The following is a 26507-nucleotide window of genomic DNA, read 5'->3' on the forward strand; positions in this document are numbered from 1 at the left end:
CTACCACAGCTCCCCCGACCTCACTGAAACATCAGAGTTCTCCAGCTCCAAGATCTGGACTTCAAACTGCTTGAAGCTGCTCCTGTAGATGAGTGAAGTGTGTACAGTTCCCCTTCTGGTACAAGACGCACCTCTCACAGGCATGCTTTCCATTCACAACTTATACTTTAAGAGGCATCAAACAATGCTGTTAATTCCACAGTCCCAAAGGGGCTCCCCAATAAATCTAGTGACACCCACACTCCAAAGTAATAAACCCTGATGACGGGCAGAGAGGCCTCGTTTACTGCTCCATCATCCTGTGACTCTGACCTAAACAATATCACGAACACCAACCCCCCTCTCTCTCTGACACAGCCGGAGTTCAGAAAGACCACGTCCTCCACAAGACGTTTCTGCTCCACCCAACATCGTCAAGGACTCAGGGAAAGCAGAGAACATTCCCTAAGTCACCAGACTTCTGACTTCCCACGTCCTCTGTGAACCACCGCGCATCCCGGCCCCGGCGCCTCACCTTCGTGAGCCACAACGAACACGAACTGGAGAACGAGTAACCACACGACCGGGAGCTGAGCAGGAGCCGAAACTCCCAGTGTATTGAGGGACGTTTCCAGAGTCTCCGGTTACCCCAACCGACACCTCAAACCCGCCGGGACCGAGACACCGACTGGCGAGCACCGAGCGGACTGGACACTGGAGAGAGGAACAAACATCGACAGGAAATGAAAAACACCAGGGTGCGGTTCACATTAAATATGAAACTGAAAGTTACTTAATTAACTCTATTATGGTACATTCGTGATAAATCATATCTCGATGCTGCTCAGTCATTCCCTTAGATCATGCCTGGGCAAATTAAGGCTTGATCCATAACAAAGGGTTGAAAACAAAATTAGATATAATAGGGCCTGATAGAATAAATTTGCTCAAGCCAAAAAATTTACGAAATTGAAACCATATTCGTTATGTATATTTAATTATTGGATTAACCATTTTGTTTGTTCAATTTAGAAAAAACAAAGGGAAGCAAAGTCCCTAAAATGGAAACCAATGAAAACCCTTGTACGGATTTACATTCAAAGTTAACCCATTGTGGACTTGGAATTATATCCAAATCCTGTGTCCAAAATATTAAATATCGGATATTATTTGCCCAGTAAAAAAATCTTAAATTCGGCAATGCCAAACCACCATCCTTTTTAGGCTTCTGTAAGTATTTTTTACTTAACCTAGGATTTTTATTCTGCCGTATGTATGAAGAAATTTTAGAGTCAATAGTATCAAAAAAGGATTTAGAAATAAAGATTGGTACTGCTTGAAAAAGATATAAAAATTTAGGTAGAATAATCATCTTAATATCATTGATTAGACCAATCAGTGATAAAGACAGTAAGGACCATTTAGTGAGCAATTGTTTAACCTGGTATATTAAAGATAAACAATTAACCTTAAATAAATCCTTGTGCTTTTTAGTGATTTTAACACCCAGATAAGTTAAATAGTCCGTAACCAATCTGAATGGTAAATGTCTATAAATTGGAACCTGAATATTGAATGGGAGGAGATCACTCTTATTAAGACTCAGTTCGTAACCAGAAAAGTTACAGAACTGAGCGAGCAGGGATATAACTGCAGGAATGGATTTCACACAATTAGAAATCTATAGTAGGAAATCATCTGCATATAATGATAACTTATGTGTCCCATTCCCACGGGTAATGCCAAGTATATCAGGTGAGTCGCGAATAGCAAAAGCTAAAGGTTCCAGAGCAATATCAAATAGCAATGGACTAAGAGGACAATCTTGCCTAGTATCGTGGTTTTTCGTGCCTTACAAATGACCAGGAGACGCAGAAGATTCTTCAAGAAGGGTTAAACTTTAATTTGCAAATCAAAGCTGAGACAGTCATTGAGCTAGTCGCTGATTGTCTACCGATTCTCGGACACAGCAGCTTTTTAAAGCAATCTCCTGGACCAGTTGCTATAGTTGCATATCACACATACTATCTTGTCCCTATTGTTTCTACCTATTGACTTATTCATGTTCTAGTCTACATCTCTTAGCTACCTCTTATTAACACACCATTGTCTCCTACATTCTTAAGATTTCAAATAACAAGTTCAAACTACATAATCTACATCAAGGCTGACTACAAAGCTTTGGTACACAGCAGACAAGTTCAAAGCAAAACATCTCTTAGCTACCTCTCATTACCACACCATTGTCGTCTACATTCAACTGGATACATGCAGAGCATATAGCAAACTTCAAAGCTGACTACCTCTCTTAGCTACCTCTCATTAGCATATATTAACACACCATTGTCTTTAGCATTTCACATAGTTTTGGTTACACAGCAAATAATACAAGTTTTATACTCCATAATATTTTATACTCCAATACTAGTAGCACAAAACAACTGAAAAAAGGGAGATCTTAGATTATTGGTAAGTACCAAATCCGAAAGGGTATGATATATCAGTTTAATCCAAGATATAAATTTTGGGCTAATAATAACAATAGAAACTGCTTGCATTTTATCCAGAGAGTTCGAATGGTATTGCTGGTCCTTCCAAACTCTAAAAAAATGCTGATTATCCTCTTTCCTCACATGAGTTTCTTGTGCAAAAATAATATGAGCATTTGCCCAGTTCCCATTTTTTTTAGATATTTACAAATCAGAGATTTTTTGAATACTATGCAACCTACTTTTCCGATTTCACATCTAACTGATATCAGGGAAAATAAAATTAGGTTTAAACCCTGACAAAAGGGTTTAATAGCAATTATTTATGATATGATTATGAAAATACAGTCAGGTATATCTGATAAAATTTAAAATGGATGGGAGAGCTTTCCTTACCTATAGAGAAATGGGAGAAAATTTTCCAATTAGTTAACTTTTCCTCTGTATGTGCTAAACATACATTGATAGAATTTATGGTGGTGCATAGGGCCCAGATGTCTAAAGATAAATTAGCTCGCTCTTACTCTCATTTAAGTCCTCTCTGTGACAGATGTCATTCTGAGGTAGCCTCTTTGACTCATACGTTTTGGTTTTGCCCTCTTTTGGAAAAATATTGGAAAGACATTTTTGATACTATTTCTACAGTTTTGCGTATTGATTTACAACCTCATCCTATTACCACAATTTTTGGTTTACCAATGATGGATTTACCCTCTTCAACTCGTCGGATGATTGCATTTGCTACATTAATGGCTAGAAGATCCATTTTATTGAATTGGAAAGAGATTAATCCTCCGACTACATCTCAATGGTTTTTCCAACCTATATCTTATTTAAACTTATTAAAAATTAGAAGTGTTACTTTTCATCCTTTGCTTAAATTTGAAGAAACTTGGAGGCCTATTATTCAACACTTTCATAGAATGTAACTCGACCTTTTTCGATTCCTTTGTATTAAACTTAAATATAGGTAGAGGAGCGGAGTTGAAGACATTAATGATTATACCCGACGTGATAAAACAGCCCAGCTTTGTGTAGTTTAGTTTAGTCTTGTTTAGTTCAGTTTATTTTAGTTTTCGATATTTCAATTTGGGTTTTCTTTTTCTTTGACATCTTGTTATTTTTTCATATCATGTTTATATTAAGAGTTTGGGAAGCGAAGTATATCTTGTTACCTGTAGTTTATATTCACATGTGTTAATTACCAATAATGTATTCCCACTCTCTTTGTACTATTATGATTGCTATGTATACATATTTAAAATTTAATAAAAAGATTGAAAAAGAAAGAATGATCATGCCTGATGCACCCAGGGCCCACAAATCGCTTGTTTCCCTTTAATATCAAAAAATTCACAATTTTTAATGCAAGAAACAGTGAATTCCAAATATTTGCAATCCCCTGGGTTTTCCTTTATGAATGTCAATTACTTTATTTTATGCAGACTAAGAGATATGTAGATTAAGATTATGTAGATTAACAGAAGTCAAAGATGATTCTGAATATCATTTGTGAATCCTCTTTCATCAGGTTCCCCACAATTCCAATGAGCTGTAAACTTGTTCACTAACCTGTCTGAGACTTTAAACACCACATCCAATGGTAAGTTCAATTTCAAAGTTTAAAGTAAATATATTATCAAAGTCCATATACTTGCAAGAATGTTGCCTGAATTGGAGGGTGTACCTTAATAGAATAGGTTGAGTGAACTTGGCCTTTTCTCCTTGGAGCGACGGAGGATGAGAGGTGACTTGATGGAGGTGTATAAGATGATAAGGATCATTGATCATGTGGATAGCCAGAGTCTTTTCCCCAGGGCTGAAATGGCTAACATGAGTGGGCACAGTTTTAAGGTGTTTGGAAATAGGTACCGAGGGTATATCAGGGGTCAATTTTTCACACAGAGGGTGGTGGGTGCACGGACGGCCACTGCCGGCAGTGGATACAACAGGGTCTCTTAAGAGACTCTTAGGTAGGTACATGGAGCTTAGAAAAACAGAGGGCTATGCACTAGGGAAATTCTAGGGAGTGTCTAGAGTAGGTTACGTGGCCTGCACAACATAATGGGCTGAAGGGCCTGTAAAGTGCTGTAAATTTCTATGTTCTGTGTTCTGTGTCACAATGTTCTATCTTGAGATTCATTTCCTTGAGGGTATTCACAGTAGATAGAAAGAAACACAACAGAATCAGGGAGAAACAAAGATGGGCAAACAGCCAACTTTATGGTACATTGTCTGCTGGAAACATCTGATTTCCCTTTCTTGATGACCACGATGATTCTGCTTATTTTCCAGCAGAATAATATTGCGTACTTGATATATCCCAACATTTTCCCAAATACTGATGTCAAGTTGACAAGTCAGGACTTCCTTACCTTCTGTCTCACTTAAATCGGTCATGTTTGTTTCCATCCAATCTGCAGGAGCCTTTCTGCAATATGTAATATTTTGAAGATGATGCTTATACTTTACTTTATTGTCACCAAACAATTGATACTAGAGCGTACAATCATCACAGCGATATTTGATTCTGTGCTTTGTGCTCCCTGGAGTACAAATTGAAGTAAATATAATAAAAATTTAAATTATAAATCATAATAAGAAAATAGAAAAGGGAAAGTAGTTTGTGCAAGTCAGGTCTGGACATTTGGAAGGTACAGCCCAGATCCGGGTGAGGATCTGTTCAGCAGTCTTATCACAGTTGGAAAGAAGCTGTTCCCAAATCTGGCCGTACGTATCTTCAAGCTCCTGAACCTTCTCCCGGAGGGAAGAGGGACAAAAAGTGTGTTGGTTGGGTGGGTCATGTCCTTGATTATCCTGGCAGCACTGCTCCGACAGCGTGTGGTGTAAAGTGAGTCCAAGGATGGAATATTGGTTTGTGTGATGTGCTGGGCTATGTTCACGATCTTCTGCAGCTTCTTCCGGTCTTGGACAGGACAACTGCCATACCAGGTTGTGATGCACCCTAGAAGAATGCTTTCTACGGTGCATCTATAAAAATTAGTGAGGGTTTTAGGGGACAGGCCAAATTTCTTCAGCTTTCTCAGGAAGTAAAGGCGCTGGTGGGCCTTCTTGGCAATGGACTCTGCTTGGTTAGACCAAGTCAGGTAATTTGTGATATTCGGCCTGAGGAAATTAAAGCTTTTGACCTGTTCCATCTGCGCACCACCGATGTAGATGGGGTCGTGCGGTCCACTACTCCTTCTGAAGTCAACCACCAATTCCTTCATCTTGCTGATGTTGAGGGATAGGTTATTGTGATCCATCACTGAGCTTGCTAGCGGCTACGACTTCTTCTGGAGAGGAAGGGTGCAAAACGAAGACAGGATCCACAGAGTGGGCTTCGCCATAAGGAGAACCCTGATGAAACAGCTCCCCGACCTGCCTGTTGGCATCAGCGAAAGATTGATGAAGCTACGTCTGCCCCTCAGCCAAAACCGACATGCAACCATCATTAGTGCCTATGTCCCCACCCTGACCAGCCCTACTGAAACCATAGAGCAGTTTTACGCTGACCTTGACTCCATCCAGCGCTCAGTGCCGGCCAGTGATAAGCTGATCTTGCTGGGAGATTTCAATGCCCAAGTCCGCCAAGACCATGATCAGTGGAGTGGAGTGCTTGGCAGACACGGAGTCGGGAAGATGAACAGCAATGGCCTTCTGCTTCTCAGCAAATGTGAAGAGTATGACCTCACTATCACAAACACAGTGTTCAGAATGGCCAACAAATTCAAGACAACACGGATGCACCCTAGATCCAAACAATGGCATCTGATCGATTATGACATTGCCCGTCAACATGACATTCGAGACATAATCATTACTTGAGCCATGCGAGGAGCAGAGTGTTGGACAGACCACAGACTCCTCCGCACCACCCTTAAGCTATACATAGTTCAATCTCACAAAAAGCGTCCAAAGGCATTAGGCTATCCTTTAACACCTCCAAACTTCAGCATCCTTCGTGTCTACGCGAATTTGAAAATACTCTTAAATAGAAACTATCAACAAACCAGCCACTCACGGGTAACCCAATACAGAAATGGAACCACTTCAAAATGCTATAACTGAAATGGCAAAACCCTAGGCCGCAGAAAGTGCACCCAGCAAGATTGGTTCAATGAGAATAGCACCACCATCAATGACCTACTCACCAAGAAGAACAAGGCATTCAAATAATGGCAGGATGATCCGAACTCCACCTGCTGAAAGGACAGATTCAGGTCCTATTAGGCACTCGCTCAAAGGGAAATCCATATAACGTGCAACACATGGTGGAATAAGAAGGTGGATGAGGTTCAGCACTATGCTGACACAAACAGCACCAAGCAGTTCTTCAATGCCATCAAGTCTGTCTTTGGTCCCTTAAAGTCAAGCATAGCTCCTCTGCTTTCTGCAGATGGATCCTCGCTTATCAAGGACAAAAAGGGCATCAACACCAGCTGGAAGGAACACTTCAGTCAGCTCCTGAACCGCCCCTCCACTGTCGGCCAGTCAGTACTCGACCAGATTCCCCAGAGCCCAGTCCATGAGCACCTCAACAACCCCCCTCCCTGACCAAGGTCACACAGCCATCAAACAGATGAGCTGTGGCAAAGCACCAGGCAAGGATGGTATTCCCGCAGAACTGTACAAAGCCCTCAACCAGGAGTCACTCGAAGCATTGCAGGACGTCCTGGTCAGTATCTGGGAAGAGGAAGTAATGGGGTACTGCAATAGTCACCCTATACAAAAACAAAGGCCCACACACAGACTGTGGGAACTACAGGGGCATCTCCCTACTCTCCATCACCGGCAAAATCCTGACTCGCATCATCCTTAATAGACTTATTTTAACAGTATCCGAAGGAAACCTCCCAGAATCGCAATGCGGCTTTCGGCCTAAACGCAGTACTGTGGATATGATCTTCACTGTTAGACAAATGCAGGAGAAATGCCTGGAGCAGAACATGAACTTGTACTTTGTCTTCATTGATCTGAGTAAAGCGTTTGATACCGTCAACAGAGAAGCCTTGTGGATCATCCTCGGGAAACTTGGCTGCCCTCCACAGTTCATCAACCTCATACGCCTCTTCCATGACAACATGACTGGAGAGATTCTCTCAGCTGACGAACCTAACGAGAAATTTGACATCTCCAAATGCGCTCGCAGGGCTGTGCGCTTGCACCAGTACTTTTCAACCTTTTTTTCACTCAGATACTAATGCATGCCGTCAAAGACCTAAACCTGGGCATTTTTTATCAAATACCGCCTGGATGGGTCACACTTTGACCTACGTCGCCTTGCAGCACACACAAAGACCCTCTGAAAGCTGTTCATTGAGGCGCTCTTTGCAGATGACTGCGCACTCATGGCGCACCAAGAGGACCACCTACAAACGATGGTCAGCAGATTCTCCGCCGCATCTAAATTGTTCGGCTTGACAATCAGCCTCGGTAAAACAGAGGTCCTCCTGCAGCCTGCACCTAACAGCACCCCGCCACAGCCATGCATCACCATCGATGACACACAGCTACGGAACATTGACAACTTCAAATGCCTGGGGAGTACCATCTCCAGCGACAGTGCCCTCGATAATGAAATCACGTCAAGGATCCAGAAAGCAAGCCAGGCACTCAGAAGGCTCTGGGTCAAAGTTCTGCAGCACAAAGACATTCGCCTCGCCACTAAACTAAAGGTTTACAATGCTGTTGTGGTCTCATCACTTCTATCTGGCTGTGAAACCTGGGCACTGTATCGCAGACATGTCAAACAGCTTGAACAATTCCACAATCGCGCTCTGCGATCAATCATGCGAATCCGCTGGCAAGACCGTATCTCCAACCTGACAGTCCTGGACCGAGCCAATTTCACAAGCATTGAAGCCAAGGTTTCGAAGGCTCAGCTCAGATGGACCGGCCATGTGATCCGCATGGATGAGTCCAGAATGCCGCGTCAGTTGTTCTACGGAGAACTGGAGTAGGGCAACCGTGCCCAAGGTCGCCCAAGGAAGAGGTACAAGGACAACATCAAGTCAAACCTTAAGTGGGCCAAACTCCAGCCCTGCGATCTCGAACACACTGCTGCTGATCGGTCCAAGTGGTGCAATCTATGCTCCAAGGCAGCAAACAACTTCCAAGCCAACTGGCGCATGCAGCGCCTCAAGGCGAGTCAAGAAAGACACGGGAGGGTGTCTGCTCTTGCCCCAACAGGCGGTGTTCCTTGCCCCATCTGCGACCATATCTGCGCTTCGGACTTCAGCCCCAGATATCATATGCATGCCCACAGACGTTAACTGCGCAACACATTCATCTTCCTCTGACTTCGAGACTACTACCATATCAAGATGTGTCAAGTTTAGTTTTGTTACACAGGTATGTATAATTTACACCTCTTTAAGTTCATGTTGAAGTATGTTTGTCATGTCTGTACTGTGGATGTATAATCCTGATCATAAACTTGAAGGTCAAGATGGGGTCGGTGAACCACGAATCCCCCCCCCCCCCACCACGACATCCACAAAACTGTTTATTTCACTTCTTGTACATCTTCCTTTATCTTTAATGTGTTTCTGGAAAAGTTTTCTCAGTTTGGAGATCGATTGAGTGCTCTACCACTCTGCTGTCTCCAAGCACATAGCAAGAGACGAGTGAGGTCAGCCTCATGGTGAGGTTTGGAGATGAGGCGATTCCATGATAGACTCCATTTCGCCAATTAAAGCATTGCGGATGATACAGGCATCAAAGCGAATGCAGAAAGTCAGCGAGTGATCAGTGCCGACTACCTGCCTTTTGCTGCCGGATAAGGGTATTCATGGGTAACCGCCAGTCGCTCGTTGCTGCTGGATAAGGTGTCCGTGGGTGAACGCCAGTCGATCGTCGCTGCTGGATAAGGTGTCCGTGGGTGACCGCCAGTCGCTCGTCGCTGCTGGATAAGGTGTCCGTGGGTGACCGCCAGTCGCTCGTCGCTGCTGGATAAGGTGTCAGTGGGTGACCGCCAGTCGCTCGTCGCTGCTGGATAAGGTGTCCGTGGGTGACCGCCAGTCGCTCGTCGCTGCTGGATAAGGTGTCAGTGGGTGACCGCCAGTCGCTCGTCGCTGCTGGATAAGGTGTCCGTGGGTGAATGCCAGTCGCTCGTCGCTGCTGGATAAGGTGTCCGTGGGTGACCTCCAGTCGCTCGTCACTGCTGGATAAGGTGTCCGTGGGTGTACACCAGTCGCTGGTCGCTGCTGGATAAGGTATCCGTGGGTGACCGCCAGTCGCTCGTCACTGCTGGATAAGGTGTCCGTGGGTGACCTCCAGTCGCTCGTCACTGCTGGATAAGGAGTCCGTGGGTGACCGCCAGTCGCTCGTCGCTGCTGGATAAGGTGTCCGTGGGTGACCGCCAGTCGCTCGTCGCTGCTGGATAAGGTGTCCGTGGGTGACCGCCAGTCGCTCGTCGCTGCTGGATAAGGTGTCCGTGGGTGACCGCCAGTCGCTCGTCACTGCTGGATAAGGTGTCCGTGGGTGACCTCCAGTCGCTTGTCACTGCTGGATAAGGTGTCCGTGGGTGACCGCCAGTCGCTTGTCGCTGCTGGATAAGGTGTCCGTGGGTGAATGCCAGTCGCTCGTCGCTGCTGGATAAGGTGTCCGTGGGTGACCGCCAGTCGCTCGTCCCTGCTGGATAAGGTGTCCGTGGGTGACCGCCAGTAGCTCGTCGCTGCTGGATAAGGTGTCCGTGGGTGAATGCCAGTTGCTCGTCGCTGATGGATAAGGTGTCCGTGGGTGACCTCCAGACGCTCGTCACTGCTGGATAAGGTGTCCGTGGGTGACCGCCAGTCGCTCGTCACTGCTGGATAAGGTGTCCGTGGGTGACCTCCAGTCGCTCGTCACTGCTGGATAAGGTGTCCGTGGGTGACCGCCAGTCGCTCGTCACTGCTGGATAAGGTGTCCGTGGGTGACCTCCAGTCGCTTGTCGCTGCTGGATAAGGTGTACGTGGGTGAATGCCAGTCGCTCGTCGCTGATGGATAAGGTGTCCGTGGGTAACCGCCAATCGCTCGTCGCTGCTGGATAAGGTGTCCGTGGGTGACCGCCAGTCGCTCGTCCCTGCTGGATAAGGTGTCCGAGGGTGACCGCCAGTAGCTCGTCCCTGCTGGATAAGGTGTCCGTGGGTGACCGCCAATCGCTCGTCGCTGCTGGATAAGGTGTCCGTGGGTGAATGCCAGTCGCTCGTCGCTGCTGGATAAGGTATCCGTGGGTGACCGCCAGTCGCTCGTTGCTGCTGGGTAAGGTGTCCGTGGGTGACCGCCAGTCGCTCGTCGCTGCTGGGTAAGGTGTCCGTGGGTGACCGCCAGTCGCTCGTCGCTGCTGGATAAGGTGTCCGTGGGTGACCGCCAGTCGCTTGTCGCTGATGGATAAGGTGTCCGTGGGTTACCGCCAATCGCTCGTCGCTGCTGGATAAGGTGTCCGTGGGTGACCGCCAGTCGCTCGTCCCTGCTGGATAAGGTGTCCGTGGGTGACCGCCAGTCGCTCGTCGCTGCTGGATAAGGTGTCCGTGGGTGACCGCCAGTCGCTCGTCGCTGCTGGATAAGGTGTCCGTGGGTGACCGCCAGTCGCTCGTCGCTGCTGGATAAGGTATCCGTGGGTGACCGCCAGTCGCTCGTCCCTGCTGGATAAGGTGTCCGTGGGTGACCGCCAGTCGCTCGTTGCTGCTGGATAAGGTGTCCGTGGGTGACCGCCAGTCGCTCGTCGCTGCTGGATAAGGTGTCCGTGGGTGACCGCCAGTCGCTCGTTGCTGCTGGGTAAGGTGTCCGTGGGTGACCACCAGTCGCTTGTCACTGCTGGATAAGGTGTCCGTGGGTAACCGCCAGTCGCTCGTCCCTGCTGGATAAGGTGTCCGTGGGTGATGATCTTGTTGCTGTTACATGATTTCATTTGGGGTGATCTGTAAGTATTTTTGTGTGGGGGGGGTGATGTTTTTCTTTAAATAACTTCCATGGCTTGATTTGTTTCGTGACTGTCTGGAGAAGATGAATCTCAGAGTTGATAATAAATGAACCTTTGGAGGGTCTGTAAGCATCTTTTATCTCCATTACTCACCAAGCCCCATCCTGCACATCATCCGTGTCACTTCCCTCCAACATACAGACATAAAATAAAACATTGTGGAAGTGCCCGAACTAGACCACGCACAATGCCTGTGACTCCATTTTGCGCTAGGGCTGATGATTAAACCTGTGCCATTGTCCGTATGTCCTGCAACAGGCACACAACACAGGATCAGCAGCAGAAATTGGCAAAACTCCTGCCATGTAACAGGACAAGAGGTTTCCCTTCAACTCCCTGGATGTGGAGCCCACTGCCTGCTGCTGACCATGGCCACCTGTCGGTGACCCAGGTTTAACAACCCATAGCACTCAGCTCCGTAGGAGCTTGATGGACTTAGTCAACAAGTCAGACCCAGATTCACTTCTTTATCACACATACATCAAAGCACACTGAAATGCATCACTTGCATTAATAGCTAACAACCTAAGGATGTGCTGGGGGAAACCCACAATTTGCTACACATCCCGATGCCAACATAGCTTCCCCACAATCATTGTTCCCTTTAAGATGTGCGCACACACACATGTTTTGATACCAGCGCACAAAGGAATTTAAACTGTGCACAAAGGGTTGCCACCCTGACCTGTTGGCATGTTTAGTATATTTCATGATTGTACATGATTACATTTCCTTTTCTGGTCTTTGATGAAGACGGTGTTGATAACATGGAGTTTGCGATGATTTGTCTGCAGATTTTAGATCTAGCTTACTGAAGAAATTATTCAGTGTGCACATCTTGTCGTCGCTGGACAAAATATTGCACAGCACAAGAATTTTGCACACACTGGACATTACAAATTAAGGGGAACATTGCCCACAATGACAATGTATGAGTGGGCCAGTGTCAGAGTGGGGAGTTGAGGCTTTGGCAAGAAGAAGCAGAGGCTGTAGAAATACATTTTTTGGTTATTTATTCTTTTTTTATTCCTTATTGCACATTCAGAGCAGGGGCGATGCCAGTCAGCATCATGGAATGTTTCTTTACAGGATGTGGGAAGGCAGGGAATCCTCCAGTGTCCCTGATGTCTTCAACTGCAAGATGTCTTCCAGCTGCAGCTGCTGACAGTGTTAAGGAGTTGGAGGTGGAACTGGATGAAATCCGGATCACTTGGGAATCTGAGGGGCACTGTTTCCTCTAAGATGCACAGCAGCACAGTGACTGAAATGTTCCCATGCACATAGCCATCATTGCCACATGGCTGAAATAAACACAGAACAGAAAATGTTCACAAAATATGAAAGATTTTCTTTCTTGTACTGTATTTCATTTAATTAATTTCAATTAATAAATATTATGTAAATTTTCAATTTTCATTCTGCATATTCATAGTAATCGTGAGGGTAAAACAATCATTTGAAGAGCTGTGCAGTTTTCAGGCCATGTAAAAACAAACTTCCTTCTCAGAGCAATGTTTAGTCTGGACATCTGTAAACAGGGAGGTGGATATACTCCCAAGGTGCAGGACACAGGTAACTGGAGGACACATCAGCAGGGAGAAAGGGGACATGCAGCCAGTACAGAGTATCCCAGTGGCCATTCCCCTCACCTATGGGAATACTGCTTTGGATAATATTGGGAGTTACAGTGGCATGCAAAAGTTTGGGCACCCCGGTAAAAATTTCTGTTACTTTGAATAGTTAAGTGAATCGAACATGAACTGATGTCCAAAAGGCAGAAAGTTAAAGATGAAACATGCTTTTTAACATTTTAAGCAAAATTAGTTTACTTTTTGTACAATTTCAGAGTGAGAAAAAGGAAAGGAGCACCGTGCAAAAGTTTGGGCACCCAAGAGATTTGAGCTCTCGGATAACTTTCACCAAGGTCTCAGGCCTCAATTAGCTTGTTAGGGCTATGACTTGTTCACAGTCATCGTTAGGAAAGGTCATGTGATGCAAATTTCAAAGCTTTAAATACCCTGACTCCTCAAACCTTGTCCCAACAATCAGCAGCCATGGGCTCCTCTAAGCAGCTGCCCAGCACTGTGAAACTTAAAATAAATGATGCCCACAAAGAAGGAGAAGGCTATAAGAAGTTAGCAAAGGGGTTTCAGGTAACCATTTCCTCAGTTTGTAATGTCATTAAGAAATGTCAGTTAACAGGAACGGTGGAGGTCAAGCTGAGGTCTGGAAGACCAAGAAAACTTTCTGAGAGAACTGCTCGTAGGATTGCTAGAAAGGCAAATCAAATCCTCCATATGACTACAAAAGACCTTCAAGAAGATTCAGCAGACCCTGGAGTGGTGGTGAACTGTTCTACCGTGCAGCGACACCTGCTCCAATATGACCTTCATGGAAGAGTCATCAGAAGAAAACCTTTCCTGCATCTTCGCCACAAAATTCAGCATCAGTAGTTTGCAAAGGAACATCTAAACAAGCCTAATGCATTTTGGAAACAAGCTCTGTGGACTGATGAAGTTAAAATACAACTTTTTGGCTGCAACGAGCACAGGTATGTTTGGAGAAAAAAGGGTGCAGAATTTAATGAAAAGAACACCTCTCCAACTGTTAAGCATGGGGGTGGATCGATCATGCTTTGTGCTTGTGTTATAGCCAGTGGCACGGGGAACATTTCACTGGTAGAGGGAAGAATGAATTCAATTAAATAGCAGCAAACATCACACTGTCTGTAAAAGAAAACTGAAGATGAAAAGAGGATGGCTTCTACAACAGGATAATGATCCTAAACAAACCTCAAAATCCACAATAGACTACCTCAAGAGATGCAAGCTGAAGGTTTTGCCATGGCCCTCACAGTCCCCTGACCTAAACATCATCAAAATTCTGTGGATAAACCTCAAAAGAGCAGTGCATGCAAGACAACTCAAGAGTCTCCCAGAACTAGAAGTCTTTTGCAAGGAAAAGAAGGCAAAAATCCCCTAAACAAGAATTTACAGACTCTTAGCTGGATACAGAGAACCTTTACAAGCTGTGATACTTGCCAAACAGGGTATTACTAAGTACTGAGCATGCAGGATGTCGAAACTTTTGCTTCAGGCCCTATTCCTTTTTTGTTATTCTGAAAGTAAAAGATGGAAATAAAAAAGTATTCTTGTTTAAAATATTAAAGAAACATGTCATCTTTAACTTTATGCCTTTTGGAAATCAGGTCATCTTTTAGTCGCTTAGCTATTCACAGTAACAGAAATTTTGACCAGGGGTGCCCAGACTTTTGCATGCCACTGTAAATGTTAAGGTAAAGGACAGGGCCTCCATGGATGTGATTACAGGATTGCTACTCGTGCCACTTGCCAAAGAGGCCAGAAACAGGAAGATCATACAGTTTATCATGCCTGAGGAGCTGGTGCCGGAGAGAGGGCTTCAAATTTTTGGATCATTGGGCTCTCTTGGAAGAAAGGTGGGACCTGTAGAGAAGGGACAGTTTGCACCTGAAGTGGAGGGGACTAATTTCCCAGTGGGAAGGTTTGCTTGTGCTGCATGGTGGGGAGTTTAAATTAGAGTTTCAGAGAATGGGAACCACAGCACCAGAACAGAGTGGTTGTGGGGAAAGATGTTCAGCCTACGTACAAAGTCAGGAATCAAAAGGTTGAGCACGGTGGGACAAATGTTGTTTATTTCGATGCAAGGGGTATTGTAGGAAAGGTAGATGAGCTTAGGGCATGGATCAGCAGGTGGAATTATGACATTGTAGTGAGGGCAGGACTGGTAGCTCAATGTTTCGGGGATCGGTAGTTTCAGATGTGATAGGGTGGGAGGGGTTAAAGGAGGAAGGGTAGGATTACTCGTCACGGAAAATGTGATGGCAGTGCTCTGTCAGTACAGACTGGTGAGCTCATCTTGTGTGGAAATGTCAGAGATATGGGGAGATTTTAAATGGATTCTTGGCATCTGCATTTACACAGGAGATGGACACAGATAGTAACTGGGGCCCTCCACTGGCCACTGTCAACCATGGATACTGCATCCCAGCTGTCTACATGGTACACAAGGCAGTGTGATATGGAGAACAGGATTCTCCACGGAGCTGATGAATCCAAAGGAATGACCGCGACCTGCAGTTCGGTACCAGCGACATCGCAGGAGATGCCATTCAGCGTTGAACTCAGTGCAGGACTGCCTTAGGGACTCCAGCTCCGGACTTTTCTTCAAAGTTTACACATGAGTGGGTATAGCAACAAAGAAATGAAGATTTGAGATCAGTGTTTTCCTAAGTGAGCTGCCAACCACAGCTGACCGCCCCATCTGCCTGAAGCAACTAGTTTTAAGACACCAGTAACCCGCCTTTTCTCCTCCTGTCAGTAGAATCAGTTCTGCTGGGATTAGTAGCTAAGCCACACGTGAAGGCCAAGAGCTGGACTTGTTTCTCAGAGGCTGGTTGAGACGCACACCATTGAAAGCATTTAACAGGTAGTGGGAGCTTATCCCCACGACCTCCCCCAGCTATAACAACCTTAAAGAACCACAGAGTCTAGCGAGGTCATGGACCATTTGCAGATTACAGATGAGGAGGTGTTTGCTGTCCCGAGGCAAGTTAGGATGAATAGATCCACAGGGCATTGATGTTGCATCGGACCCTGTGGAGACTAGTACAGAAACTGCAGAGGCCCTAGCAGAGATACTTAAAACATCTTCATCCATGGGTGGAGAGCTGGAGGGTTGGAGTATGGCTGATGTTTGTTTAAGAAAGACTCTAAGAATAAATCATGAAATTATAGGCTGGTGAATCTAGCATCAATATTGGGAAAGTACTTGGAAGGTATTTTAAAGGACAGGATATGCTTATAAGTATTTGTATAGATAAAGGACTGATTAGGAATAGTCAACATGGCTTTGTGCATGGTAGTCATGTCTAACCAATCACACAGAGTTTTTGAGAAAGATACCAGAAATATTGATGAAGAGAATGTTGTCAGGCATTTGACAAGGTCCTACATGGACGGTTGGTCAAGAAAAATTCAGTTGCTTGGAATTCGTGATAAGGTAGTATATTGGATTAGTCATTGGCTTCGCAGGAGAAGCTAAGAGAATGGTTGTATGATGGTTGCGTCTGACTGTGACTAATGGAGTGCCGCAGGGATTGGAGCTGCGTCCATCATTGTTTGTCATCTATATCAACAATCTGGCTAATGTGGTGAACTGGATCAGCAAACTTGCATATGACACCAAGACTGTGGTGTAGTGGACAGCAAGGAAGACTATCAAAGCTTGCAGGATCTGGACCAGGTGGAAAATGGGCTGAAAAATGGCAGATAGAATATAATGGAGACAAATGTGAGGTGTTTACTTTGGGAAGACCGACCCAGGTAGATCTTGTATGGTGAGCAGGAGGGCATTATATGGGTCCATAATACTTTGAAAGTGGTGTTACAGGCAGATAGGGTCATAAATAAAACTTTTGGCACATTGGCCTTCATAAATCAATGTATTGAGTACAGAAGATGGGATGTTATGTTGAAGTTGTATAAGACATTGGTGAGGCCTAATTTGAAGTATTGTGTGTTGTTTTGGTCACCTCCCTACAGGAAAGATAGAGCATAGAAACCTACAGTACATTACAGGCCCTTTGGCCCAGAATGTTGTGCCGACTGTGTAATAAGATTGAAAGAGTACAGAGAAAATTTACAAGGATGTTGCTGGGACTTGAGGACCTGAGTTATAGGAAAAGGTTGAATAGGTTAGGACTTTAGATCGGGTAAATGCAAGCAGGCTTTTTCCACTTAGGTTTGCTGAGATGGCAGCTAGAAGTCACAGGTTAAGGGTAAAAGATAAAATGTTTAAGGTGAACAGGAGGGGGAGCATCTGCACTTAGAGGATGGTGACAGTGTAGAAGGAGCTGCCAGCACAACTGGTGGATGTGGTTTCAATTTCAGCATTTAAGAAAGATTTGGTTAGGTACATAGAAAGGCCATGATCTAGGTGCAGGTCGATGGGACTAGGCAGATTAATGGCCTTGCATTGACTGGATGGGCTGATGGGCCTGTTTCTGTGCTGTAGTGTTCTATGACTAACACCAGCAACAATATCAACAGCAACAGAACAAACCAGCAACAGCAAATCGAGCCCCTTTCTTCTCTCAGTGATACAGATCAGACGGGATCCGGTTACCTGTAGCTCAATGGGCAGCACACTCAGCTCTGAGTCAGAGTGTCGTGAACTTGAGAGCCAGTCCAGAGATTTATTTATTTAGTGACGCAGCACGGAATAGGCCCTTCCAGCCCTTTGAGCCTCACTGACCCAGAAACCACTGACAACTCCAATTTAAACCTGACCTGATCGCAGGATAATTTACAATGACCAGTTAACCTACCCATATGTCTTTGGACTTTGGGAGGAAACAGGAGCACTCGGGGAAAACCCAGATATTCCACAGACCCCTTGCAGATGATGTCGGAATTGACCTCTGATGAACTCCCAGCTGTTTACCATTTACACTGATGATTTGGAAGAGGGAACTGAGTGTAGTGTAGCAAAATTTGCTGATGACACCAAACTGAGTGGAAAAGCAAATTGTACAGAGGATGTGGAGACTTTGCAGAGGGATAAAGATAGGTTAAGTGAGTGGGCCAAGGTATGGCAGATGGAATACAACATTGGTAAATGTGAGATCATCCACTTTGGAAGGAATAAAAGAAGAGCAGATTATTATTTAAATGGTAAAAGATTGCAGCATGCTGTTATGCAGAGGGACTTGGAGTGCTTTTTCATGAATCGCAAAAAGTTAGCTTGCGGGTACAACAGGTTATTAAGAAAGCAGATGGACACTTGGCCTTCATTGCTGGAGGGATTGAATTCAAGAGCAGGGCGGTCATGCTGCAGTTATACAGGGTTCTGGTGAGGCCGCGCCTGGAGTATTGTATGCAGTTCCAGTCGCCATTCTTGAGGAAGGATCGTTGCCCCGGCCGTCGATCTGGGCTACCCCAGCAACCCAAGCATATTCAAAACCCGGACTCCTGCGCCATCAATGTGGGTTGCAACGACCATGGACACCTTCAAAGCGATTGCGCAGCCTCCAACTGGGACTCCAGCTTTGAACTCCAGGCCGGATCTTCACATGCTGTGATTGTGACTCCCATCTTCCCTTCCCCCACCACCACTTGGCAATCCCCTCTCCCTCAGATCCCATCATCAGCTCCTGGGCCCTCAGAAGATCCATCTTCCTCTCACCCCAACCCTCGCCTATCCACCGACACCACCAGCCTCCATTCCGTCCAACCTTCAACTCTCTGAGGCAGAGTGCTTGTTCCTCAGTAAGGGCCTCACTTTTGTCCCACCTTGCCCACACCTCAGCGAGTTCCGTGTACGCCATGACGCTGAACTCTTCTTCCGCCGGCTCCGTCTCCGAGCCTGCTTCTTCGACAAGGACTCTGCCACCCCCACCGATGACCCCTCCTCCTCTTCATGTAAACCCCGCCCTGGTCTTCTGCCTGCTCTGGATCTCTTAATTGCTAACTGCCAACGCGACATCAACCGTTAGATAGAGCTCTTATAGATAGCGGGGTCAAGGGATATGGGGAGAGGGCAGGAACAGGGTACTGATTGTGTATGATCAGCCATGATCACAGTGAATGGCAGTGCTGGGAGAAGGGGCGAATGGCCTACTCCTGCACCTACTGTCTATTGTCTCGACTTCACCACACCTTGTTCCACTTCCAACCTCACTCCTGAATGCTCTACTCTCCACTCCCTCCGCACCAATCCCAACCTCACTATTAAACCTGCTGATAAGGTGGGTGCTGTTGTAGTCTGGCGTACTGACCTCTACCTGGCCGAGGCACAGTGACAACTCGCCGATACCTCCTCTTATTTACCCCGCTGTCATGTCCCCACTAAGGAGCACTAGGCAACTGTCTCCCACACCATCACCAACCTTATCGGTTCTGGGGATCTCCCATCCACTGCCACCAACCCTCATAGTTCCCACACCCCGCACTTCCCGTTTCTACCTCCTACCCAAGATCCACAAACCTGCCTGTCCAGGTAGACCCATTGTCTCAGCTTGCTCTTGCCCCACTGAACTCATTTCTGCATAACTCGACACTATTTTATCCCCCCTTGTTCAATCCCTTCCCACCTATGTTCGTGACACTTCTCATGCTCTGAATTTTTTTCATTGATTTTAAGTTCCCTGGCTCCCACCGCCTTATTTTCACCATGGACATCCAGTCCCTAAATACCTCCATCCCCCACCAGGAAGGTCTCAAAGCACTCCGCTTCTTTTTGGATTCCAGACCTAACCAGTTCCCCACTACCACCACTCTCCTCTGTCTAGCAGAATTAGTCCTTATTCTCAATCATTTCTCCTTTGGCTCCTCCCACTTCCTCCAAACCAAAGGTGCAGCCATGGGCACCCGCATGGGTCCCAGTTATGCCTGTCCTTTTGTTGGCTTTGTGGAACAGTCCATGTTCCAAGCTTATAGGGGTATCCGTCCCCCACTTTTCCTTCGCTACATTAATGACTACATTGGCACTGCCTCCTGCACGCATGCTGAGCTCGTTGACGTCATTAACTTTGCCTCCAACTTCCACCCTGCCCTCAAATTTACCTGGTCCATTTCTGAAACCTCCCTCCCCTTTCTTGATCTTTCTGTCTCCATCTCTGGAGACAGCTTATCTACTGATATCTACTATAAGCCTACAGACTCTCACAGCTGTCTGGACTATTCCTCTTCCCACCCTGTCTCTTGCAAAAATTCCGTCCCCTTCTTGCAATTCCTCCATCTCCACCACATCTTCTCTCAGGATGAGGCTTTTCATTCCAGGATGAGGGAGATGTCTTCCTTTTTTAAGCAAAGGGGCTTCCTTTCCTCCACCATCAACTCTGCTCTCAAACGCATCTCTCCCAATTCACGCACATCTACCCTCACCCCATCCGCACGCCACCCCACTTGGGATAGGGTTCCCCTTGTCCTCACCTACCACCCGTCCAGCCTCTGAGTCCAACGTATAATTCTCCGTAACTTCTGTCACCTCCAACAGGATCCCACTACCAAGCACATCTTTCCCTCCCCCCTCCGCTTTCCGCAGAGATCGCTCCCTACACGACTCCCTTATCCATTCGTTCCCCCTCCCATCCCTTCCCACCGATCTCCCTCCTGGCACCTATCCTTGCAAACGGAACAAGTGCTACACCTGCCCTTGTACATCCTCCCTCACCACCATTCAGGGCCCCAGACAGTCCTTCCAGGTGAGGCGACACTTCACCTGTGAGTCGGCTGGTGTGGTATACTGCGTCCGGTGCTCCTGGTGCAGCCTTCTATATATTGGTGAGACCTGACGCAGACTGGGAGACCGTTTCGCTGAACACCTATGCTCTGTCCGCCAGAGAAAGCAGGATCTCCCAGTGGCCACACATTTTAATTCCATGTCCCATTCCCATTCTGATATGTCCATTCCTGGCCTCCTCTACTGTCAAGATGAAGCCACACTCAGGTTGGAGGAACAACACCTTATATACCGTCTGGGTAGCCTCCAACCTGATGGCATGAACATTGACTTCTCTAACTTCCATTAATGCCTCTCCACCCCTTCTTACCCCATCCCTGATTTATTTATTCTTCCCCCTTCGCCCCCTTTTTATCTCTCTCTGCCCATCACTCTGCCTGTTCTCCATCTCCCTCTGGTGCTCCCTTCCCCCTTTCTTTCTCCCTAGGCCTCCCATTCCATGATCCTTTCCCTTCTCCAGCTCTGTATCCCTTGTGCCAATCACCTTTCCAGCTCTTAGCTTCAGCCCACCCCCTCTGGTCTTCTCCTATCATTTCGCATTTCCCCCACTCCCCCTCCTACTTTCAAATCTCTTACTATCTTTTCTGTCAGTTAGTCCTGACGAAGGGTCTCAGCCCGAAATGTCGACAGTGCTTCTCCCTATAGATGCTGCCTGGCCTGCTGCATTCCACCAGCATTTTGTGGGTGTTGCTTGAATTTCTAGCATCTGCAGATTACTTCGTGTGAGGAAGGGTATACTGGCTTTGGAGGCATTGCAGAGAAGGTTCACCAGGTTGATTCCAGGGATGAAGGGGTTAACCTATGAGGAGAGATTGAGTCATCTGGGACTATACTCTGGAATTCAGAAGAATGAGAGGGGATCTTATAGAAACATACAAAATTTTGAAAGGGCTAGATACGATAAAAGTAGGAAAGTTGTTTCTATTGGTAGGTGAGACTAGAACTAGGGGACATTGCCTCAAGATTCAGGGGAAAAGATTTAGGACAGAGATTAGGAGAAACTGTTTTTCCCAGAGAGTGGTGAATCTGTGGAATTCTCTGCCCAAGGAAGCAGTTGAGGCTTCTTCACTGTTATGGACCAACAACAATAAATGTAGAACGGAGTTGGGGAATTATTGCAAAACAACTAAATTTATTAACATTTATGCAGAAATATAGAACATTAAATGAACGGCTATCTTAAACAGAAGTTTACGGTATTATGCGTCTATAGCTCCTAAAGAATCAAACTTAGAAACAATTCTTAAAGTCTTACTCAAGCACAGTCTTAGAGTGTCAATTTAAACTGTCATGGAGATTCATGAAATGTGTGAGAGGAGAGATTTGTGTGTTCACGATACACGAGAGTCGATCTTGTCGATTCACAATACAGCAGAGAGGTGATCTCGAAGAAACAGTTGCCAAAGTTTGCAGCCGCGGGGTGCTTTTTCGAAGAGTCCAAAAAGAGTGAGATTTCACAGAGTAACTGACAGGGAATGCCCCTTTCGCCGAAATGGTCTCCACACAACACCCAAGACCATGCAGGGGTTAACCAGAAGTGTGTGCCACAATTTACGTAGGGATTTTACGAAACGTCAGCCACTTTCGAAATGCACAGCGTGCTGCCGACTAACCACAATCCTTTGGGTTCATTCGAAGCCTGCAATCTTCACTCTCACTCTCTTCCCATTGACCCCTTACCGAGCGACTCCAACGAACCACTGCCCACGAAACGACTGTGACTCTTTTATACCGTTGCGGATACGTCATCACGTGACTCTCACAGAAACAAAGTCATGAATTCCCAGTGAACTACGTGACATCCCAAGAATTGAAACTACAAGCTTCCAGCAAACAAGACTATAGATACATCACACTTAGTAAACAAAACTAATATCATGTGACATCCACCGGAATCGAAACTGTGGACCCATAACATCACTAAATAAATTTACCATACAGTTAGATAGATTTTTACACAGTAGGGGAATTAAGGGTTATGTAGAAAAGGCAGGTAGATGGAGCTGAATTTACGGACAGATCAACCATGATCTTATTGAGTGGCTGGGCAGGCCCGATGGGCCGGATGGCCTACTCCTGCACCTATTCCTTATGATCTTGTTATATCATCCACCCTGTCTGTGAAAATCTTCAGCTCCACCCATACCATCTTGCTTTTGACATTACTATCTTGGGGAAAAGAAATATTTGGGTTGTTTACCCTATCTGCATCTCTTTAATAATTGTGTACATTAAGGTTCCATCACCTGAGCCTTCTTCATTCCAACTTGTGAAGGTTGAGCAGGCTTGTGTTGGTGGGGTGCACACTCTGTCAACATTATTCCTGGAAGACTGCCGGCTGTGAGTCCCTGTACCCTCTGGGTGAATGGGATGCTGGGGTGGGTGAGCCCCTTTATTCCTTCATGGAATCTAGACCTATCATTCCAGCATTAAGGACAGTGATGCTGGATTGTCAGGCTGAAAGTTTCTCTCTGGAAACCAAGAAAAGACACTGTTTGCAATATTCCCTTCACCCAGGATAAGCTTACTCAAAACTGACAACATCAAGTATTTCAAGCTTGAGTTAATAGCAGGAAAACAGAGAACATCATCCTCTCAGATCAGCAAGTGAAGACTGTTGTGTCCAGCCTAAACAACCAGAGCCTTCTTGGATTCAACTTCATAACTTGATTCAGCTTCCAGGTCATGCGTTTCCCCAATCAGCTGGAATAGACAAATTGCAATTGTTACCGTAAGACATAGGGGCAAAATTTAAGCCTCCATTTATTATCCCTCTCAACCCCATTCTCCTGCCTCCTGCCCATAACCTTTGATACCCTTACTAACCTAGAACCTATCAAATTCCACTTTAAATTTACCAAACTGTCTGCAGCAATGAATTCCACAGATTCCCTACCCTTTGCCTAAAGAAATCCCTCCTCTTCTCTGTTCTAAAGGGACATCCTTGTGTTCGGATACTGTGCCCTCTGGTCCTACTCTCTCTCACTGTAGAAACCTCCTCTCCACATCCACTCTATCTAGGTTTCTGAACATTCTATAAGTTTCAACGAGATCCCCCCTCAATTATCTAAACTCCAGTGAGTCCAGGCCAAGAGTCATCAAATGCTCTTCCGTTGTTAACCCTTTCATTTCCAGGATTATTCTTTTGAACCTCTCTGGTCCCTCTCCACCGTCAGCACATCCTTCCTTAGATAAGAGGCCCAAAACTGCTCACCCAATATTCCAAATGTGGTCTGACCAATGCCTAAGAATTACAATCTTATTTTTATATTCTCGTCCTCTCGAAATGAATGCTAACATTGTATTTACCTCCTCACCACCGACTCAACCTGGAAGTTATCCTTTAGGCACTCCCGAGTCCTTTTGCATCTTGTATTTTTGAATTTTCCTCCTCTTTAGAAAATCATCTGCATCTTTATTTCTTCTGCCAAAGTGCATGACCATACACTTCCCAACACTGTATCCCATCTGACCCCTTTTCCCACTCTCCCAATCTCTCCAAGTCCTCTGCAGACTCCCTGCTTCCTCAGTACCACCTGCCCCCCATCCTTATATTGCCCACAATGAGGGTGCAGATTACCTGATGATGAACATTCAGACTCAAACCACGGTGACACAGGCCACAGAGGCAGCAAGTTGGACTGAACAAATGATGCAAAACGAGGACACCAAACCAGCCACACTGTGCAACTCCAGACTGGGGGGTAGCAGTGGGGTGGGGTGGGGTGGGGTGGTAAGGATAATTAATGTCCATAATTTATGTGGAGAATATGCCCAGACATAGAAGCAATGAAACAGTAAGAGAAATTATGCTTATGCAAATTCCAATCACGTTTTGTACAATTGCCGAAAATGGCCCTAAAGGTTTTCTCTGGGTGCAACAGTGTGTAGGAGACTGTGAGAGGATTTTATGGACAGTGTGAACATGTGAGTGTAAGAGAGGGAGGGGGTATCAGTGAACTTATCAAACCATGCTTGGAACACCACACTAAAAAGCAGGAGAAATTATTATTATAAAAATTACCTGTTTACTGTCTCCTGTCTGTGCCTTGTTTCGATGATCTATAATGAACAAAATATCTTTCATAAATTATAAATACAGAATATTGCCAGATTATTTACACTTAAATTCCAGCCTCAATAAAATAATTTTTAATTTTAGTTTGCTCTTATTTCAGTCTATTTTGGTGGAGCTTTTCCTCACAGCTGAGTTTGAACAGTGAGTGCTGACGGGACCTCTGGATTACAGACTGGAGAAGCTCCCAGGTCAGATAGTACAGAAAGTTAAACCATCACTGGAAGAGCCGTGTTACCCACAGTAACCACCCGAGGTGTCTCCCACAGGGAAATTCTGCTCCCTCGGACTGTGATTTTTACTGATGGGAACCCCTGTGCTCTGACGCCACGGAATCGGGATATAGGCCCCTGACCTGCACTGGGAGCCGCCTTCATGTTACTGGTCTTCGGAAACCGAGGCTTTGCACAGATCTGTTATCTCATTCCCATTTACTATCATTCCCTGGATCTGTGCTGCAGCAGATCTACAACAATCAGTCCTTCCACACATGATCCACAAGGTCCCAAACGTTTAAAATGAACAGACAGAGAGACAGTATGGATTCTTAACATTACTCATCCTTTATCCTACTCTCCCTCCACCTCTCTCCCACTTCGCACCCCTCTCCTCTCCTTCCTCAATCTCTCACCTTCCCACCCCTCTCCTCCCCTCTTCCCACCCCTTCCCTCTCTCCACTTAAATTCCAGCCTCAATAAAATAATGTTTAACTCTTGTTTGCTCTTATTTCGGTCTATTTTGGTGGAGCTTCTCCTCACAGCTGAGTTTGAACAGTGAGTGCTGACGGGACCTCTGGATTAAAGATTTTTACTCCTCGTGCATGTGAAGGATGCAAGAAATAAAGCTGATTAAAAATAATAATGTGATCTGAATGAACATTGTACAGCACAGGTTTCTCACTCTCAGTACATGTGACAACAATAAACCAATCACTTTTTCAGCAGAACCCCACAGATCTGGATGAAAGTACTTCCTGAATGAAAGGGAACGGCCAGGAAGGAGGTAGAGAGGGGTGGAAATGAGTGAGCAAGTGAGAAATGGAGAGAGACAGAAAGAGAGGGACAGACAGATTGAGCAAGAGAGGCAGAGACAGGGAGAGACGGAGTAAGGAAGAGAGACAGACAGACGGAGAAACGTGTTGGAGATTTCCCCACGACTCTCTCCCTTTCAGAAACTGAAGTGTCGGTGAGAAACCGTGCTAAGTTTTCACTGTGACTGAGTTCTTTAGACTGTGATCGAACGGCTGAAAGCTTTGGTGCATTTGATACTCACAGTGACACACTGCAAAGAACACGGAGTGAATCAATCCAATCACAGCTGTTGATGCGAGGAACGTGCCCCAGGTCAGAGTGCGGCTGTGACAACCTTTATCTGAAATTGTATAAGAGAGGGCTCACTGAATGGGTTTATGCCAAGTATCCCCAAAGACACTCAATTTCAACATCAGCTTTAATACTGTAAAACTTACAAATATACAACAGGACTAAAGTTAGCAGAAGGAAATATACACAATTAACATGCATGGAAAACCCAACTGGAAATCAGCATGTTAACATTTGTAACACATCAATTGTGTGCACGGAAAATGATAATGATGAAGGAGGGATAAGGGTAGAGGGATGGGTAGGGAGGTGGACACGGGAGGGAGGAGGGGAGAGGAGCAGGGGAGACTGGGAGAGAAGGAATCAGAAAAAGGAGAGCGAATGGGATGTGCCGG

General features: G+C 45.7%; 2 protein-coding genes and 1 long non-coding RNA gene across 5 annotated transcripts in view; 1 reads left to right on the top strand and 2 right to left on the bottom strand.

Moving 5' to 3' along the window:
- LOC140717460 (uncharacterized) overlaps positions 1 to 653 on the bottom strand; it is a 35768-nt gene extending 35115 nt beyond the window's left edge. For both annotated transcript variants that reach the window (XR_012096555.1, XM_073031047.1), the window contains exon 1: positions 515 to 653. The gene's annotated coding sequence lies outside the window, so the exon portion shown is untranslated. The remainder of the gene's footprint in view (positions 1 to 514) is intronic.
- On the top strand, positions 602 to 12771 carry LOC140717488 (uncharacterized). 2 transcript variants are annotated; one of them, XR_012096561.1, is made up of 3 exons: positions 602 to 737; positions 4000 to 4071; positions 12479 to 12771. It is a non-coding gene; the product is annotated as an uncharacterized lncRNA (long non-coding RNA). The 2 variants fall into 2 exon arrangements; XR_012096562.1 differs by having other exon boundaries at positions 12523 to 12771.
- A 9056-nt stretch (positions 12772 to 21827) lies between these two features.
- Positions 21828 to 26507, bottom strand: part of LOC140717444 (uncharacterized) — a 37062-nt gene continuing 32382 nt past the window's right edge. Inside the window, exons 10-12 of the mRNA XM_073031042.1 lie at positions 26063 to 26161; positions 24740 to 24777; positions 21828 to 23418 (exon numbers count right to left, since the gene is read on the bottom strand). Of these exons, the coding sequence (XP_072887143.1) occupies positions 23344 to 23418; positions 24740 to 24777; positions 26063 to 26161 (212 nt within the window). The 3' untranslated portion in view covers positions 21828 to 23343. The remainder of the gene's footprint in view (positions 23419 to 24739; positions 24778 to 26062; positions 26162 to 26507) is intronic.

The sequence above is a fragment of the Hemitrygon akajei genome, chromosome 2 (genome assembly GCF_048418815.1).
Source record: "Hemitrygon akajei chromosome 2, sHemAka1.3, whole genome shotgun sequence".
Taxonomy (NCBI): Eukaryota; Metazoa; Chordata; class Chondrichthyes; order Myliobatiformes; family Dasyatidae; genus Hemitrygon; species Hemitrygon akajei.